We start from the raw sequence: 18,997 nt of genomic DNA, 5'->3' as shown, positions 1-18,997 counted from the left end.
AGAATTTTAAGCCAATATTCTTCCTAACCAAGAATCAACACTAGAAGTGCAATGTGATCAAGTACAAATTTTTACAGAACAACACAACTACTAAAAAAAGAAAATCAAACCCCCAAAACAGCACAATTCACGCTAGGTGTTCTAAACCAGTATCTGATATAATCAGGCTGTGCTTAGGTTTTAAGTCTGTGACTCTGCAGAAGCACAGTTAATTGTTTACAAATGAAGGCTTTTTGTTTATTTTCCTGATTCATACAGATTAATATTAAGCATAAATATCAGACATCTATAATCAAAAGTAAGAACGCACTTGCCATGCAAGCTCCTCAGATATGTCAGTCTACAAAATAGTATTTTAATTGCATATCTTTACCAGTTATCCGTATGCCCCAATTATGTCATTGCAGTATTTTTAGTAAAGCCTATAGAAGTAACAGACAAACTGTAAGGTGTAGCAAATACAATTTATTAGCTCAAGATGCAAACAATTGTACAATATTGTAAAATGACATAATGGTTTTCATCCTCCCTTAAAAGCTATTTCTGACACTTCTGTTTATAAAACAGGAGTGATCTAAAAATTAGTGCTTTAACTAGCAATACATGAATTTAATACGTAACTTTTTGTAATGTAACACAAATGTTGTTTTAAAAGTGCAAGCAAGTAACAGAACAAGCTCCCTTGCTGTAAGGAAGTTATCATCAATATTAGTCTTGACACAGAAATCCTGTAATTACAAACTATAAGTAATATATAATAAATGCTATCACATACACTGTAAAAAATATTTGCTTATCCTGACCTAGAGCCAAGGAAGTAAACCCTTTCTTAATCAGACTGACGAAAAGCTGAAAAATTTCTGCATTTTCACTGAAAAACATTTTTACATGAACCACCCTGTTTTCCTCATCCCAAATTTTTATTTTTACAGAAAATCAGCTTTGTAAACTAATAATCTAATTTACTCATAATTGCCATAACAATTAGTAGTTATGATGATACTCTTAACTGGGGTGGCGAGGTCATACCTTTGGTAGTAAGTTTCAATAGCTTCAGCAGTGTGATGCTTGGCATGTGTTCTTTTGATTTGTTTCTAGAAAAATGAAAAAACAAAGAGTCTTACAAATGTGTCATAGATCAAAACACAGAAATCATGACTGCCCAAACACATGCTTTTTGGCTACACTTTAATATATAAACTGCACTATGTTTTTAGATTCTGTACAGAAATGACATTCAATCTACCCATTGAATTGAACATCTTCAGACTGTACTGCAATGTACCATATATGTAAAAGCCAATAAGGTCACAATAATTGAATCTAAATAAGTTTACTGAAGGCTGCAGAGGGCAAAGAAAAACTTGTTCTCTCTTTCAACCTTTGTATTAATTTTCCCTCAATTCAATTCCATCTAAGTCTGGTGCACTCTAGTTTTACAATTCAACTGGCATTTTTAACCAGGAAGAACATTGCTTAAAAACAACTTATTTGAAAAACTACAAAAAGTAATTCCATAGAGACTTGCCACTTGACTGACACCTGTCATCTCATGATAAATGACTCCATTTTCTGCCTCTCTTGCCTTCTGCCACTCCGGCAATGGTCATTTATCATCATCTCTGTCAGCAATGGAAAGCAGCACTGACAGTGCAAGTCAGCAAACATTTAGCACATGGAACCACGCAACACAGGGAAATTATTATTGTCAGAATAATAATGGTTTAGCATAATTTATTACAGGTCCACCAAATAAGCAAAGGCTAGATGTTATTAGACAGATGGATGGGTAGGCTTGGCAGCCATCCACTGAGACTCAGGCGGTGCTTGATGTGGAAAAGGGAACATCCTCCAAACCAATCAGAAAGCTGGCAGTTCAATTACAAAGAAATAAAGGGACATTCATCATTCAATTAGGCACCTGTCAACCCTCACAAAGGAGAAAACTTCTAACCTGGTACTCCTGGGAGAAGATGCTCAGCAGAGTGGACTGCGATTGACTGGAACAAATAAAAGAAGGACAAAGTTAATTACTGGAGTGCACTGCAAAGAAACAAAAGAGAAGGGAGCTTCAAAGGTAGGCCTGCTGCCCTGTAATCTAACAGAACATGAAAACAAGTGTGGAAAAGTTGTTCCAGATGAACACCTCAGACAAAGGCTTCCTGCTGCTAGGTCAAGGAGAGAGCGTACGAGGGAGGGGAGGAAAATATAGCAAGAGTTTCAAAGCAAACGAGCATATTGTTTGGGTGATTCCTTTTTCAGCTTCAGAACCCACAAAGTCCTATCAGGAGCAGGTAGCTAAGTTAAAAGGGAACAGGCAAAAAAGAAAACAAAGCAAAATTTCCATTAATAATTGATGGAGTTAAATTCCATCAGCATTTGGGAACATGCCGCTTGTTCATTGGCAACATATTGAAATTCATTTTGTTAGCAGCAAGGGAACCTCTTCAGTAGCTGTCTCATATTCAGGTTAAAAACTTCCCCCTCTGTCAGAAGTAGCATATGGGACCACTGGAACATTCCCACTGAAACTGATGTGCTTTGAAAATAGAAACTTTCACAGCAGGAAGCTGAGATTCCCCGGAGTCGGTCATTTCCAAAAGCTGCCATAAGCTTCATTCATCTAAGGCTCCACTCAATGTCAAACACCTGGCAATGAAGCAACCTGGAAAGCATTCTTCCCAAGTGGGAATTTTTCTCTCTGAATTGTTAACATTTAGAAATGGGACAAGATTTTTTTTCCCTCTGAAAGGCAATCAATACCACACCGCTACTGTTTTCAATTGTCCTCTGTGGATATATCTACCTCATCACATCCTGAATACAATTAATTACTCCTGATATATTTTCCTACTACATGCAACTTGAACAAATTATAGTCTCAATAAATCCAGTTTTATGGTACAGCAAAGCATTATGAATAATTAACATTTTTCCTTTCGTGAACTTACCTACTAAGGCATAGCATAGGTATGCCTAAAGATTCAGCAATGTCTAAAGTCTTGCTCTTCTGCCAGATTTCTTGTATGTGAATTTAACACCTGTATCACATCGCACATACATTAAATGTAAATGTTCTGTCCACACTTAAATGGCCCTTCTGCTTGCCATTTTCACACCTCAGAAATACTAATTTAAGATAAGGAAGTCTTACTCCCATTTTCAAAAGGGAAAACTGAGGCACAGAATGACTAAATGGTTTGTTCAGGTTTAAACAGATGGTATGTCTATGCAGCACAATATAAAAAGTGACCTCTAAACCAACCAGTTGAAGCATTAGGAACAAAGCGACTAGATTAATGCAGTGCTATATAAAGAGCTTACTAGTTTGCCTTATCCATATCTGTGCTTCCAGCATCTTTGCCATAACGCTGTATTTTGGGCTTGTCTGCCCAGCGCAACATCTGTGCAACAGCAGTAAGCTGAGCCTTACCTCCAGTCTTTTACACATGAGAATGTTCACCCTGAGTACTCACTGACCGAATGTTAAAAGTGTAGAAAAATGATAGCAACATAAACTAATATACAGATTTATGAAATTCATGGATTACAGAAAAATGAATTACAATGTAGTCAAGAATTTAAATATTCTTAAATATACATAATTTGAGATAGAGACCAGGAGATATGTACCACAATGCCTCCCCAAAAGGTGCACCATCCAATTATGGCAACCTTCAACATGCACATGTAATCATTAGAAGATGAACAAAGGAAAGAAATTAAGATTATGTACTTACACAGGCTATATAGATATGCAAAGCTAAGGTATTTCAAGTTGATTTATTTAAAAAACCCCTGCAGGTTATAAATAAGTTGGATACATACGGCTCTCCACCTAACTATTATTATCTGACAGATTTACATGGTCATAATGGCAGAACTGAAATTAGAGAAAAGACGTGGAAAAAAAATCAAAACAAAAGAGGACATCATTTAACCGAATTTCTGGTTTGAGTTCTCTCCCACTCACATACCAATTTTTGTATTTTTAGGCTATTCCCAGCACGATTACTGTACTTATTGTACCATTATCCTGTTATACCCACTGACAAATCAAAAAGAATTAAGACCATTATCCCTCTCTTCACACTCCTGACTCTTGTCCATTTTATCTGTTCCTTTGGTGTCCTTGCATTTTGCCTTCTACTTCAGTTTAGTCCAACACTCCTCTCCTATGCTTCCAACTGTTCAGATCATTTAGGACTTACCATGGACACTAAAAAATTCAGTCCAATAACTGAACAAGTAGGATATATACTGGATGGCAGTACAAAAACAATATGACTGTGACAAAGAGAATTATTTCAATAGTACCATTCAAAGAATTTCAAGCCTTACTACCAGATCTTTCTCCTTCCCCAGGAAAAGTGGATTTACATCTTCACATGGCTGCTTCCATGTTTCTTCTGGTTAACACAGTTCCCCTCTTAAACACAAAAATCACTTATCTGCCACTCAGTGTTTCCTTGCCACAATTCCATTGCCACAACTTCCTAGCAAAATGAAATAGCTCAAAACACAGCTGGAGCATGTATTGCAAGATGCCATTGACAGAAAACTGAAACATGATGGTTTCGAAAAGTGCTGAAAAAGACAGTACTGTGTACTTGGAGAGGGGACAGAAGTCATGAACATGCATTTGTGTTGCAAGACAGCATGATCACAACTGCTGATACTGACAGCAGGGATACTGCCATGTAAGTTATCATTACTTCTACAGGAGCAGCCAAACTCCTAGGGCGCCATCCATCCTCTGATGCTTCTATACAGGATCTCAAAGCAGCAAATGAGCAGACAAATTAATAGAGCTGAGATACCCAGGAAAACAAATATAACACTGAAAATATCTTCTATTCAAAGTAACATTTCAGTGCTGCATTATTGCCTCTTACGGATTAAACTTTATAGTAAGCTTCATGGCTTACTGGAAGGCTAGGGATATAGACATGTTTGTGTCAAGCAAGCTCTTTTGTCGAGAACCAACTGTAGAGCCAAGGTACTTATTTGCTGATTTTCTGAAACAAGTGAAAAACCGCAAGCTCATAATTCCAAGTACTGCCAGCTTAAATAGATAATAAATTAACTTGTTATCCATCTTGTAGAACTATATCTATTTTCCAGGAAAACAAGCAAATTTTCCTCTTAAGTTCTATAGCAGCCACTTTCATGGAAACATTTTCTTCTGCAATTCCAGATGGCAATGGACCTAACTCCCAGAGCTCTGTTCAAAGCAACCAGCCTTGCTCTTCAAATATCCTCTTTTTCTTGTACACCAGCACCCATAATGAACCAATTTACCTTTTGTTACTCTGTGTTGATATCAGTGGCATACTTCCATCTCAATGCCTGATGCACTTTGTGCTCTTGTCAATACATAACTGGATTTAGGCATAAAACAGTGAAATCTAAAATCTGCTACAAAATGCCCATTTTTTTTTAGAGAGAAAATAACTTTTATTAAAAAAAAAAAGAAATGTCATTTCTAGGTTCCAAATGATATAAAGATATAAAAATCTGCTTATCATAACCAAAAAAAAGTATTACAGATATCAAAGTCCATCCCCATTGAGAATGGGATGCCCAAGTCAGACCAGAACAAGGGATAAGAGGAATTGTCTCTAAGAACTTAGAGATAAGTCAGGCTAAAAAGACAATTGCAAGTCTGGTGCTGGAAAAAGAATATGCCTTTTGGTCATTTAATATGTAAGAATAAAATTTACACCATTCTCTTCTAATGAATCCCAGAGTTTGGTAGAGGAGAAATGCTATCATCCCTGGAGAGTATTTCAGAAATGTTTTGTTTTGCAACAACTATTCATATATAAACTAGTAACAGACAATATGCTGATGCAGATCAGTGCTTCATAACTAGAACTGATATAAAACTCTGGCCAAGAAGCAGCTAGTATGGACAAAAAGAATTTAATTGGATCAGATTGTCTTCTCAACAAAGCAGGCTTGCAGATCTAGCCAAGATTTGGGGTGCTGTCCAACTTAATATTTGCTGTTTACTACAGCTTCACTAGGAGAAAATCCAAACATGACAACTTCTGCAAATATCATATTATCAGCCCCTGCAAATAATTCATTCTTTAGGGATAATATAAACCTCACACTTTTCTGCTTTATTTTCTGAGATTACTGAAAACATGAAATTTTAGGTACGAAACCAAGTTTCCACTTGCTTCATCTATTCATTTTAAAATGAGTTTCCTTTCCCTCATCTTTAACTCCACACTTTTTACCTAAAACAGAAAGATGGAAACAAGGGAAGACTATCTAAAGAGATCTGTACAAAAAAGAAAAAAATCAAGAGTAAATATGAACTGTAGTATTTAATCCAGCAACTATTCACACAAGTGGAGACAAACAGGGGGAAAGCAAAGTCCATCATGAGACAAATATATATTATATATATAGAATAGCCTTGACTTTTTTTTTAAACAAATGAAATCTACAAAGAACATTGCTTCATTGCTTCCCTTTCACAAAATGGAACATTCCACTTTGTCAAGACGATAAATATATTGGTTAAAAAACTGAGTGAGGCAGGAGCTGTGTTTCCAAAATTCAGAAGCTGTTACGTGTGAAATCCCAAAGCTGCAGTGTCAAACCTTCTCTTGGAAGTGCATACAACACTGCACTTAGCTACTGTAGGAATTCAGGTAGGGGGAGAAATTGTTTCTTTCCTTCCACAGTCTTCAGTGTGAGTACGTAGTGTTAGTCATATCTCTTCAAGAAATGTTTTGAAGCAGACAGTGAAAGTCTCTCATTTCTAATAACTGGAAAAGAACTTCCCCTTTCCATGTATAATAAGTTTGTAAATATTTTTAATAATGCAATATTGAGCTTTAAAATAGTAGGGCTAGAATTGCACGGTGCTGCCATACTGGATTAAGAAACTATGTGAGGCAAGAAATACATACGTATTTGACGAATTTAAGTGACTGGGGGTGGAAAGGGAGTCCTCCTCACAGGTATCCTGAAATTCCAGAATGTGTGTCTAAAATACATTTTTCCTGTTACATTATCAAAGACATGAAAGAAACCCAAACAGCCTTTTAATTCTCAACTTCTGTACTGCAAATGCTTTGGAACAGGAACTCCTAAAGAAAGCAATGTTTCTATACTGCTTATCACATGCTAACCAGTCCGCTCTTATTTCTAAAAACTCTGTCAATAATGGATCTCAAATAGATCTAGCAGAATCGGTTCAAATGCATAACACATGCACGGATGCGTAAAGCCTCCGTGGCTTCCCAGAACTGCAGGATGAAGCTAACAAGCACCACAGTTACACCTGTAAATTAACTAAAGCCAGCCTGATGGTGAACTTCCCACCTGAGAGGAGGTGACAACTAGTGGAGTCTCAGAATTTCTTCTACATGTCAGCATTGTCAGGATGGGAAAAAGGCTTCTTAGCAGTCTGAATGGTTCCACATCCAGGAAGGCTCAGGTATACCAAAGGCCTACCAAAGCTTGAGAATCGCTAGACTTATATGTATCCAAGCACTGAAGAACATGGAAGGAGGGAAGGAGACTCACTGACCTCTAGAAAGTTATGGCTTTAACCTCTCTTCGCTGCAGCTTTTAATATTGAAATCTTTCCTAAAGTTTTAATATGCTTGTGGTCACTTCTCTGAATGAAAATTCTCAAAAAGCACATTATTGTCTCTGTACACATTTGTACTTTATCATTCACAAATCTAACACTGATTTATCAGAAGTCGGTGAATTACCAATTTAAGCTAAATCAATGTATGTGTCTATATATGTGTGTGCGTGTGTGAATATATGTGTTTAAATCAATATATGAGTTTGAATTGGAGTAACTAAGTGACATAAAAGTATCTAAGTCTTTAGTTACAACATGGTAACTTCTGTAAAGAGGGTATCTTCCAATGTTACAGCTTTCCAGCTACACCAGTTCAAGTCTGGCATACAAAACCAGTTTTATTATCTCTGCGTAACAAGCTTTCCACACAATGAAACATCAGTAGCTACTACTTTGGGAACTACAATGCCAATACAGTGCTGTTGGGGAAATACTCCCATTACAAATATATTAATACTATAAAAATTCAATAAATATATATACACGACAAGAAGTACCTGCTGATATGCTCATTTCAGGCTTAGTACCATCACATTTAAAATCAAGATAAAATTCAAGCTCATCTGGAGAACTATAGCACCCATCACTTTTGAAATTCTCCAATATCCAGTTCAATAAACTGTACAACAGCTCAATTCAACAGATTTAAATAGAATCACTCACTAAAAATGATCTTTGCATCAAAGTCGATTTTGTACCTTTGGTAGGATCAAAAATAAAAACCAAAAGTAAAGAGTCTGAGGAAAAAGACATCCTGCATTGCAGGCTTACGCTATCCAATGATAATAAAAAGGTTAAATGCAGGCATGTGCATACAACTTTGCTGTCTATAGCCAGGGTTATGAGAGTAACTGTATGACAAAGCTCCGAGAAGGCTACTTGAGAAGAGTCATCACTTCTATGACCTTGACACTGGTTGGTCCCACAACTTCTATACAATTTAGTGATGTGCAAGAACAGATGATGGTGCAATACATAGAAATGGCAGCATTTAAAATTCATAGTAGCATAAGGCCATTACTTTTCCCACTGGGCCACTTGAACTTTAATAATGTCTGACCTAGTTGGCCAATAAGTTCTAGCAGCAGACAGAGGAAAATTGCCAGTATTAGATACTGTTTGAATGATTTTTCATTTAGAAAGACTTAGAAGTTCCTTTAAGAACAGGGCACCAATTCTTCCTGTAGACACCTCATTTTTTGGTGTCTGTTGTAACGGCCAATATATTTTAAAACAACTGCAGACTATGAACAATCTGTATTAGACATGAAAAAAAATAAAATGCAGAGGTAAATACAAATTATCAAAACAGGCAATGATCACAAAATAATGCTAGCTCCTCGCAGAGATAAATTCTACCTTCTTTCACCCACACCATAAAAATCTAACTTTCAACAGCAGTAATATAAGTGTAACTCAAAATATGCCATATTCAAATGATTATGAAGTATTTCTGATCAAGCCCCCAAACTGAAAAGAGAAGTCAGAGTAAGGATGCTATTTTTCCATTCACATATATATGCTTATGATGAGAACAACATTACGCTTTAACAGTGGATAAACAGTGGCACATATTATGGTTAAAAATGGAACTCTGAAAACACAGGAACGGAAGAGTGATATTTGCAAGTGAAAAGGAACTACTTTTTGGTCTTATTATCTCAGTAAGCAAGTACAAAAAATAGATAGTAATTTGCCCAACATATTGTTCTGATATTTTTTCTTTCCAGAGTTAAACAGCACAGTGCTTGTTGCATGAATGTTTGAAACCCACTTAAATGCCAAACCCACACAGACCTCTGTAAGTAAATACTCTTTCACTAATGTTTCAAGTAAAGTCTCTTCCATAAAAACATAAAACTATTTTGTAACGTTCAATTTTCAACCTGAGAAGTATTTTCAGATGCAATACAGAACCAAAATATATTCACAACACAGATTTAAAAAATACAATGTCAGTGGTAAAACATGAAATTAAAACGCTCAAATATTCTGACATCAGGCTTCAATGACTATCGAATCTTTTTACCTTACACATACCAGAACTTCTCTGGTACCCTTTGATCATCTAGTCAGGGATGATTAGATCTAGTCCATTGACAAAAGAAACTGACAGGAGTCAAATAGGGTTTGTTTTAACTCTACCAACAAAATTTCTCAGAAAATTAAATAAAAAAAGGCAAAGCTTGAGACTAACATAAGCAGATCATTTGCTATGTCCTTGTCCTCAACTACTCCAAGTTGCTTAGAAAGAAGAAAAGTTTCTTAATATCCAGGAAAGAATCGGTGAACGCATCCCAAAGCAGAGTCATAGAGCAGCATACCAGAGACTGAGAGAAAAAGCAAAACCTCTTCAAACTCCTTGTTTGCACTTAACTGTACAATCATCCACACTTTATTTCAATCTGCTTCAGTTAAGATTATACAGAAAACGTTTGCAAATTTGAACTCTTTCGCTCAGTACCACAATCTAAATGTTGAACCTTTAGTCAAAAATACACAAAAGTTGTAGTCATCTGATGACAGTTGTGCACAGATGCTCCTAGGCTGCAACAGCAATGGACCTCAACAAGCAGTTAAGGCAAAGAAGCTACAATTTAAACCAGGGATTTATCCCTCACCTTTCCTATCTGCCCTCTTGATAGGGCCAAGGTCCATACATTGAAGAAACATTCACTTAGTAGGCTATTACTGCAAAGAAATATTTGATATATTCATTTTGTGTTATTTTCCTCATTTTGTTTGGGTAACTCTATCGTGCTACTTCCCCCTAGGAAAAGAATGGGATTATAGAGTACCTTGTCAAGAGAAGTTTTTCAGACTCCAATCTTAAATTTCCTGATTGTGGAGAAAGGGGAAAATCATTCTACTTTATACGTTTTTTTCTTCAAACCTATATTTTCCTGTATAAACTAGATGTTTAAATTTAATTTTAGAAAACTATTTTTATGAGTGAATGGCAATTTGAAGCTAATTAGACTGTTCATTTTACATTAAAAGATTAGTCTGTATGTAAAAAGCATATCTGTGCCAATTTGAAACTAAATAAATCCCCAAACACCCTTAAACAATTTGCTCCTAAAAATATATAATCAAATTTAGAAAACTATAAATTATATTTAAATTTGTTATTTACAAGCAATTAATTACGAAGACAGCCAGGTGGCTTTCATTACATAAATTACTGTTAATGACACTTGCCTCATGCTGCTACTGTATTTAGCATTTGCATGCATCACATGTCAAGCACACATACTGTTGCATACCTATCTCCAGGGTAAAAAGTGAACACCTTAAGTCAAAAAAGCTTTCAGTAATTCAATCAAAATTGTTAATTCCTTAAACAAGTCAGGATCTTATTAATGTTTCCCATACAGGATATAATTTAAAGAATTTTAGCTCTGTCAAACATGGATGATACAGAAGAGTAGTTTTAAGTAAATACCTGTTTTGGGAATGACACAAATTTAAGGCAAAAAATGAACCCATTTATAGCTAGTCCCCTTAAGATTTTTAGTCTTAAGCCCTAAACAGTGTTGATCATTTAAAAGTTTATAATTTTAAAGCTACTTCTAATTAGAAAACAAAAAAGAAGAGAATCATTCTTGTCTATCTACCTCGCTGACAGTGCACTACTTCACCTTGTATCTATAACTTATTGTACCAGATATGTAGATATTTACAAAGTCCACTCTCAGTCCCAGGGGTATAGCTTACTGTGCCATAGAACAAATAAACTAATTTAATTCCACTACTTATTTCCCGTTGGAAAGATGGCAGAAACGCACTAAGAAGGAAACCCAGCTGTTCCTAGTGGTCTTCCAGCACTCTTTTTTAAAAAGCTGTCTACCCACAACTGGCAAGCAATATCAAGGGAACATCTGACAAGAGGTGATCACAATATTACATTATTCTATCCTAAAACTTCCCTAACCTCCTTTTCCACTCCTACCAACAGGATTTTCCTTTCCCTTCCTCCTCTTTCCAGAGATTTATTTTTTGGTGTTCTTTGCACTGCTTTGAAAATCCGTACAATGACTATATGCTTTGCTTCCTGCAGTGCCACAGAAAAGCTTCGGTTTTCAGGAGAACTCTTATTCCATGCACTAATTGAATGGAATCACCTCCGATGCAAACAGTCAAGAGGTTCAGAATATAGCATCACCTTCAATAAGCACCAAAATTTGACCAGTCTTGGTAGAACGGGCCCAGAGGCCTTGGTAAATAAATGTGGAAGCCAAGTAAGAAGGAAAACTAGTTCAACATCAAACATTTGTTCTATGTTAAAATAAACTGAAGATGACCTCAACATGCATCAAGTCATATGGCATGACTCACTGACTTCTTAAATTTCTGGGAATTGTCAAAAACATAATAAAAATATACACTGCCATCTTTACATTAAGCACATAAGGACTAGACTTTGCAAAAAAAAAAAAAAAAATCCATGAGAAAGGTGTAACTAAACTTCACTGGAATTCAGTGAAAGTTGACTGTTAACATCCTTCAGACAGCTTTCAAAAAGGTCTCACACAAAACATCCCAACCCTATCCTTTCCCATTTTAAAGTCTTTATATATTACAGTAAAGCAGCAAAGGCCACAGTGCCTTTTTCTCCTTCAGGTTATTTTTTATTTGTTCTTCACATTTAAATATCAGGTCTTTGTATGTTACCTAACTTCTAAGAGTGGCAAATTAGCAGAATTAGGACATCAGAAGACAGTGGAAATTCAGAAGTTGTAGAAAATATAATCGGAACTGGAGAGTTTACATTCCTGCATGTTAGCCAGTATCTAACAACTGCTCTGACGTATTCTTATAAAAGAGTCAGAGTCACCCCCTCCACTTTTAACTAAAGGGCATCTGAACATGTTTCCCAATCAAAACCAGGGATTTTGAGACCCAGTTTACAGAAACCAAAAGATTTAGAGGGAAGAAGGTGGCTAAGCCATAAATTAATACTAATTTGGGGTGGGTATCCTTTGTTTTCAAACTTTTCCTTTTAAGAATAAGTAAAAGTTTCTTCTATCAACTTTCATTTAGAATTAATTTCTCCTTCCTCACAACAGTAAAGCTTTAAGGCCAAGAATGGAAAAAAATGGCATGAATATAATTTTTAGCACAGCAGATATGCAAATACTTTTTTCTTTCAGTACCCTAAAGTATTTTGTTAATGCACCATTTTCCACTAAACCAATCGCAAACAAATCTTTAACTTAAAAGTTACGGCTGTTCATATGTAATCTGTTACCTGGATTAAAAAAAAAAAAAAAAAAAAAGGCAGAAGGCCTCTCTAGCCACCTAATCACCATATCAATGACACATGCCACAACAGAGAAGCACTAGTTTATTTGATTGATCATGGTAGATAAACTCCAAATAACAGAGAAATTAACAAATGCTTGACATTTGCTCAACATCCATTATTCTGACACTGCTTTCAGGATTTCAAAGCCTGGGAGTATGCTTAATCAACATTCATATTCCCTAGTGAGCTACAGGCACCATATTGCGCCCCGCCTTAGTACTGATGAAAACTGCATATTGGCCATTTCCAAAATGTTCTGGGACTCCACACAGGGCCCCTTCTCTCCCTTGTTCCTGTTCTGCAGTTTTCTTTTAAACACTTCCAAGACAAAAGCATCTGCCAGTTTTTCTCTCTGGGGATGTATGCAAAATGAACTTAACAGTTTTAAGGCAGGAGAAACCCTCACATCTAAATTCATTCATAGGACAGAAAAGGGCCTAAGAGGCCTCTCTAGGGACAAAACCCTGCTGAAATTTTCCCCGACAACAGTGGGAGCTTTATAAAATCTAAGTCCAGACAATTTCCAATTCAAATGCCCAGCATAGCATGACCTTTGTCAGATCTATGAGCCCTAGATGCACCCACTATTTTTTTATTCTAACCAGCACAGACATTAGACAGGGCACTACTGCTAAGCAGGAGGTTGAATATTTGCATGCTCTTCTATTGTGAAAATGTAACAGTGACAGCACTGTGTCGAATTCTTTTCCCCCTAGAACTTTAACTCCATAGGAGAGGCATAGCTGACAGATGACTCTCCCAACATCTGTGTTATGTACACTGCACAGCTGAGGAACCTTGGATCACTGTCACGGCTTCTCGGGGATGACCTACACCTTTCTTATATCTACCCATGATCAAAAAAGTAAAATAAAAATTTGAAAACACCGTTTTTTTTAAATGAAAAGTAAATATGGCAAGAAAGATTAACATAATTTAGTCATTAAGCTGTTCACATAGCAGCTCACCATATGTTGTATAAATGTCCTATACAAAATAATTTATCAGACCTGACACGTTGCACATCATATTGTATTATTTAATATGCTTACTAAAATTTCATGGATCAAGCACCACTTCTGAAAGCATACAGAAAGCCCTAGAAAATATTTCTTCATCTTCCATGATTTATTTTGATTACCTTTTACAGCTACATGATAAAGTGGAACTTGCAAAATTACGAGGTTAAGGTTTACACAGCTATTGCTTCATATACAAAAATATAACAAATGGCTCCATGTCTATATACCATTTTACTTGCATTTAATATTCAGAAGCACATTAAACTAAGCATGTTGCTTTCCACTGCATATTTTAATAATTTTAACTGCTTATTTCAGTAAACATCCTGATCCACTAATGCAAAGTTCCATTGAGAGATATATCCTTGATAAAGAGACTAAAGAGCTGAGAATTACAAAATAAACTAAAGCAAACAATTAACACGTGATACATGTTCACCAACCCAAACCTGTCTACATAGAAATATATTACTTTCTACACAGTAGCTGAAACATTTGAATAGTATTTTAAATTACTGAGATTTAAAATGTTAGAATAGCAAGCATCTATGCCCAGATAAAGGGACAAAATTCTCTACCCAGAAACCTCAAAACCATAAAAATAATAATGTGTAAGGATGATTGCCTGTCACTGGCGAGGTCTGTGTCTAAATAGTAAATTAAAACAAAAAGTGTAAGCAGGAAGCTTGTGGATAATAGCTATTGGGCAACCAATGGGATTTGTTTGGAAAAAAAACATTCCGCGCTTAAAGGACATACCAAACAGATAGATATGGCTAGAAAAATATTTAAACTGAAACCATGCATTTATTCCATAAAGGACCATTTTCCTTTTTCTCTCTCAGACCACTGATGTCAAAGGAACACAATACAAATGACATAAAAATTGTAGTCCAAATTCTCTTTTTGGTCAATAATTAAATCCCCCTGTTTCAAATAATAGGATAAAGGAAAACATATTCCTGTGTCAGATAACTCATTGCAATGAGGTCATTAAACACTGTATTTGGAATGAACTTGCTTGGCCTATTAGAGTACCTGCTAACTGGTCAAAGCAAATCTTCCTTTTTAAGCTCTCCAAGAACCAGAAATCTAGCTCAGGAGTTATTTTTATCTTTTTACATTTTGTGTATCCAAGATAATGCGCTTGTCTAGGAAGACACATTGCCTAGCTGTGTTGAAAACTGAAGGACAGCTGCATTGACAACATGCATTTTATATTAATGCAGGAAATGGCTAATGTTCAATAGCCTTTCATCCGTAGGAACCTACACTCACATTCTAGCTATTAGTTATCATACTTAGCACCAGTTGTAGCCTCATAATGCGCATCTGCATTCCACAGAAGTACAATAAAGAACTGGACATTACCAGTATCAATAGCGGACTGATAAGAAGTTCTGCCATCTCCCAGCCAACCACAAATAGAAATAGCTTGGTCATAGTTTTTATGTTGTCTTTGAAACAGTTTCAGACAGGCTGCATTACACAAGAGACTACCTTTGCTATCACATGGGTCTTACTCAAAGAAATATTTGACAACGTTCTGCTTTCTATGGAAGAAGAATGTGTGCTGTATTAGGACATTTTTATTCAGTGTGGAAGCATCTGGAGGTATCTGGGAATCGATGCTATCAAATGCTTCCAACACATTGCAGGCCTAGACCCAGATGTGCAAACAGAGGATATTCACCCAAAAATAAAGTCCTCTTCAGCACCACATCCTTACCTGAAGCCATTTTGCCAGTTTAGATGGACAGCAACACTTGCTTAAATACCCTACTCAGATGAGAAGGATAAAGCAGGGGACTGAAGTTCAAGAATTCTCCAGCATAAAGCAATGAGACTGTCACTATCCATCATGCTACTGGATATCCTGGAGTGTGTGCTGGAAGGGTGTCATGGTTTAACCCCAGCCAGCAACCAAGCACCACGCAGCTGCTCACTCACTCCCTGCCACCCAGTGGGACGGGGGAGAGAATCAGAAGGAAGAAGTTAAAACTCATGGCTTGAGATAAGAACAGTTTAATAGAACAGAAAGGAGGAAACTAATAATGATAATAATAACAATAATAAAATGACAATAATAATAAAAGGATTGGAATATACAAAACAAGTGATGCACAATGCAATTGCTCACCACTCGCCAACCAATGCCCAGTAAGTTCCCAAGCAGCGATCCCCCCAGGCCAACTCCCCCCGAGTTTATATACTGGGCATGACGTCACATGGCACGGAATACCCCTTTGGCCAGTTTGGGTCAGCTGCCCTGGCTGTGTCCCCTCCCAACTTCTTGTGCCCCTCCAGCCTTCTTGCTGGCTGGGCATGAGAAGCTGAAAAATCCTTGACTTGGTCTAAACACTACTTAGCAACAGCTGAAAATATCAGTGTGTTATCAACATTTTTCTCATACTGAACCCAAAACATAGCACTATACCAGCTACTGGAGATAATTAACTCTACTCCAGCCGAAACCTGGACAAAGGGATAATATATCCCATTCATATTACTACCACATTCAAAACATTATGGACACTAGAATTTTAAAAAAAGCATGTATGAAAAGAAACTGTAAGATAGATAAAAATGCTTTAGTTGCTTACAGAACAGAAGTTTTCAACCTAAGGGGTTCACAAACCAAAACGTTTTTCCCACAGTAGGTGCAGATTCCTGTTTGGCAAATTTAAGCCTGCTGATGAGAAGTTAATTTACTTTGAATTCTTCATTTACAATCTGAAAACTAATGATAGAGTGTGAAATCTTAGCATGCCAATGGGACTCTGAAATCTACTTGCATGGTACCAATTAGTCTAACAAACAAATGAACAAGGCTTTTAACCATCACTGGAACTGAAGAAAACAGAGCAGTATTTTTCCACTCCTCTTCCAAAGCTGTTGGTTTTTTTGGTAACAATACTCTACCAGGCTTGTCTTAGAAGACAATTTTAGTAGATCAGTTACAGTACTCCTTATTCTTACAGAAATTAATCCTTACCATTATTTCACTCAGTTTGAAGTACAAAACAAGCTTCTGAGACTTTCACCATTGCAAATAGATATGGTATTTTCACCAGGAACTTAAAGGAATAAACAATTAAAAAATTACTCTCATAGAAGCATATATGTTATTTTATTAAGTGATGTGATAAGCTATGGGGCACATATCAGGACCAAAATGGTTGTGGTCATTAATTTAAGTAATAAATCATAGGTCCTGCCAACAATGACAGCAAACAGATGCTAACAAGAAAATGTATTATTTAATATTGTCATGTGTTATAAAAATGTAAGTGTTTAGGACATGTCTTAAATTTTTATAATAATATGCATTTAATACATTACTGTTTTGACACATACAAGAATCAAATTTATAGGTCTCATTCGGCACTTGCTTTCTCTTCTGTGAACACAGAATGGATTCCTGAGGGAAAAAAAGCTGAATATTTCAAATAGATGTTTGCAACAAAATCGAGTTGTTTGTCTTGCTGTCTTGAAGTAAATATCATAAGCACTGAATCTCGTTAGAAAATGAAAACCAACATATTTGCCTTTATGTAAACAGAAGTTTTCCCTGAAAGTTCCCAGGAAATTCAAACAAGTTTATCTATATATATGGACAGCAAAAGATCTTACCATTTGCTACAAAGTTAAAAAATTAATTCCATACAATCCTTACAAGCAGAATGTCAGTATTGAGTAACTCTCAATGAGCCTGTTAAGTTATAAAAATGCAGAAGTTTTATTTTCCATTGTGTCTTATTATTTGTTTCTTACATCAGTTTAAATAATACCACGGAACGCTACAATGATTTTCACCAACTGCATCCCTCGCAAAAATGCTAAAACCAAAACCAAAACAAAATCTACGTTACTTATTAAAAACATGATCTATTCCATCCCTTCCATTCACAGCCACACTTCTCTCAGTACTCTGAAAGCCTGACAGAACGATGATCTGATTCAAATACTGACATCTAAAAGTGTAGGAAATGCAGTTATGCCTTTTGGCAAGCCCTGCCACACTAAACAGAACCACTGTGCATACACCTTTTCCAGCACTGCATCTCTGTTGCTGTACAGCCTGCTGCATAAGGTCCCTCTGCACGAGGGTCAATTGTTTCGAAGAAGATCACTGCTTTTTCCTAACATTTTTGTTTTGTTTTAAGGAAGCTGTTTGGATAATAAGAATCCTCTTTGCATTCTGTTTCACTTTCATTTTCAATCAGCTCCTCCAGGTATCAGCACAGTTCCTTTCTTGGAAGTGCTTCACTCAATGCTTTAAAACACTTGAGGAAGCAGTGATCAGAGTATGGAAACTAAATTTTCTTCATTAAATCTACTGAAGCAGATATTAAAAATGCATTTAATATACTGGGGATGGCTGGTGGGCATCACTGACTGTGACAGGCCAGTTACTGATGAGCTGCTGTCAGACGGCCTTCTCAGCAGGGATCTGTGTCTAAGGCTGCTGAAGGACAGCAATATCTTCCCTTGTGTGTAAGCTCTATTCATCTCCCAAGTATTTACTAAATCACAGACCTCTGCACACAAACCCAGTGTTTCAGCGCATGCTAACAAATGATGGATGGCCTAGTCAATTCGTTATGTCCTGAAAGCGTGATTTCCTGCCATTCCAATCATCAAACCTCTAGAGCCTTCAGAGCTGATCAGACCTGGAGAATATATTTTGCAGGCTCTATTAAAGGAGTAGAGGTTCTTTCCATTAGTCTCAAACTTTTTTTTTCCCCTGGCTGATTTAAAGAGAACTCCCTCTTTCCCCCTCCTTCCAACAGCACCACCGCTACCACTCTTATCTGTGTAAAGCATTCAGGGCATGTATCGTTAGTATGTTAGTAAAATAGCACTCCTGGAACACCAGCCAGTTAAAAAGACAGATTTTGTTTGTGACTACTATAAAACACGACAATCTTTTATTTAAATTCATCTATACGTCTTTATTACGTAACCTAGACAACCCCTAAAACATTTTGTAACTTAGCTTCTTTGATCAAATACCTTTTACAGCAAGGGAGTGCTCAAAAGGACCCA

General features: G+C 36.4%; 1 protein-coding gene across 6 annotated transcripts in view; it reads right to left on the bottom strand.

The window, feature by feature from the left end:
- Positions 1-18,997, bottom strand: part of CDIN1 (CDAN1 interacting nuclease 1) — a 134,943-nt gene that overhangs the window by 102,878 nt on the left and 13,068 nt on the right. For 5 of the 6 annotated variants that reach the window (XM_030035849.1, XM_030035799.1, XM_030035819.1 and 2 more), the window contains exons 2-3: positions 1,955-2,000; positions 1,030-1,094 (exon numbers count right to left, since the gene is read on the bottom strand). In XM_030035849.1, the coding sequence (XP_029891709.1) occupies positions 1,030-1,094; positions 1,955-2,000 (111 nt within the window). Of the gene's footprint in view, positions 1-1,029; positions 1,095-1,954; positions 2,001-18,997 lie in introns of those variants that run through there. The other variant, XM_030035829.1, reaches the window with a different exon arrangement.

This window comes from Aquila chrysaetos, chromosome 2, assembly GCF_900496995.4.
Source record: "Aquila chrysaetos chrysaetos chromosome 2, bAquChr1.4, whole genome shotgun sequence".
Classification (NCBI taxonomy): domain Eukaryota; kingdom Metazoa; phylum Chordata; class Aves; order Accipitriformes; family Accipitridae; genus Aquila; species Aquila chrysaetos.
This window is presented reverse-complemented; position numbering and strand designations above follow the sequence as displayed.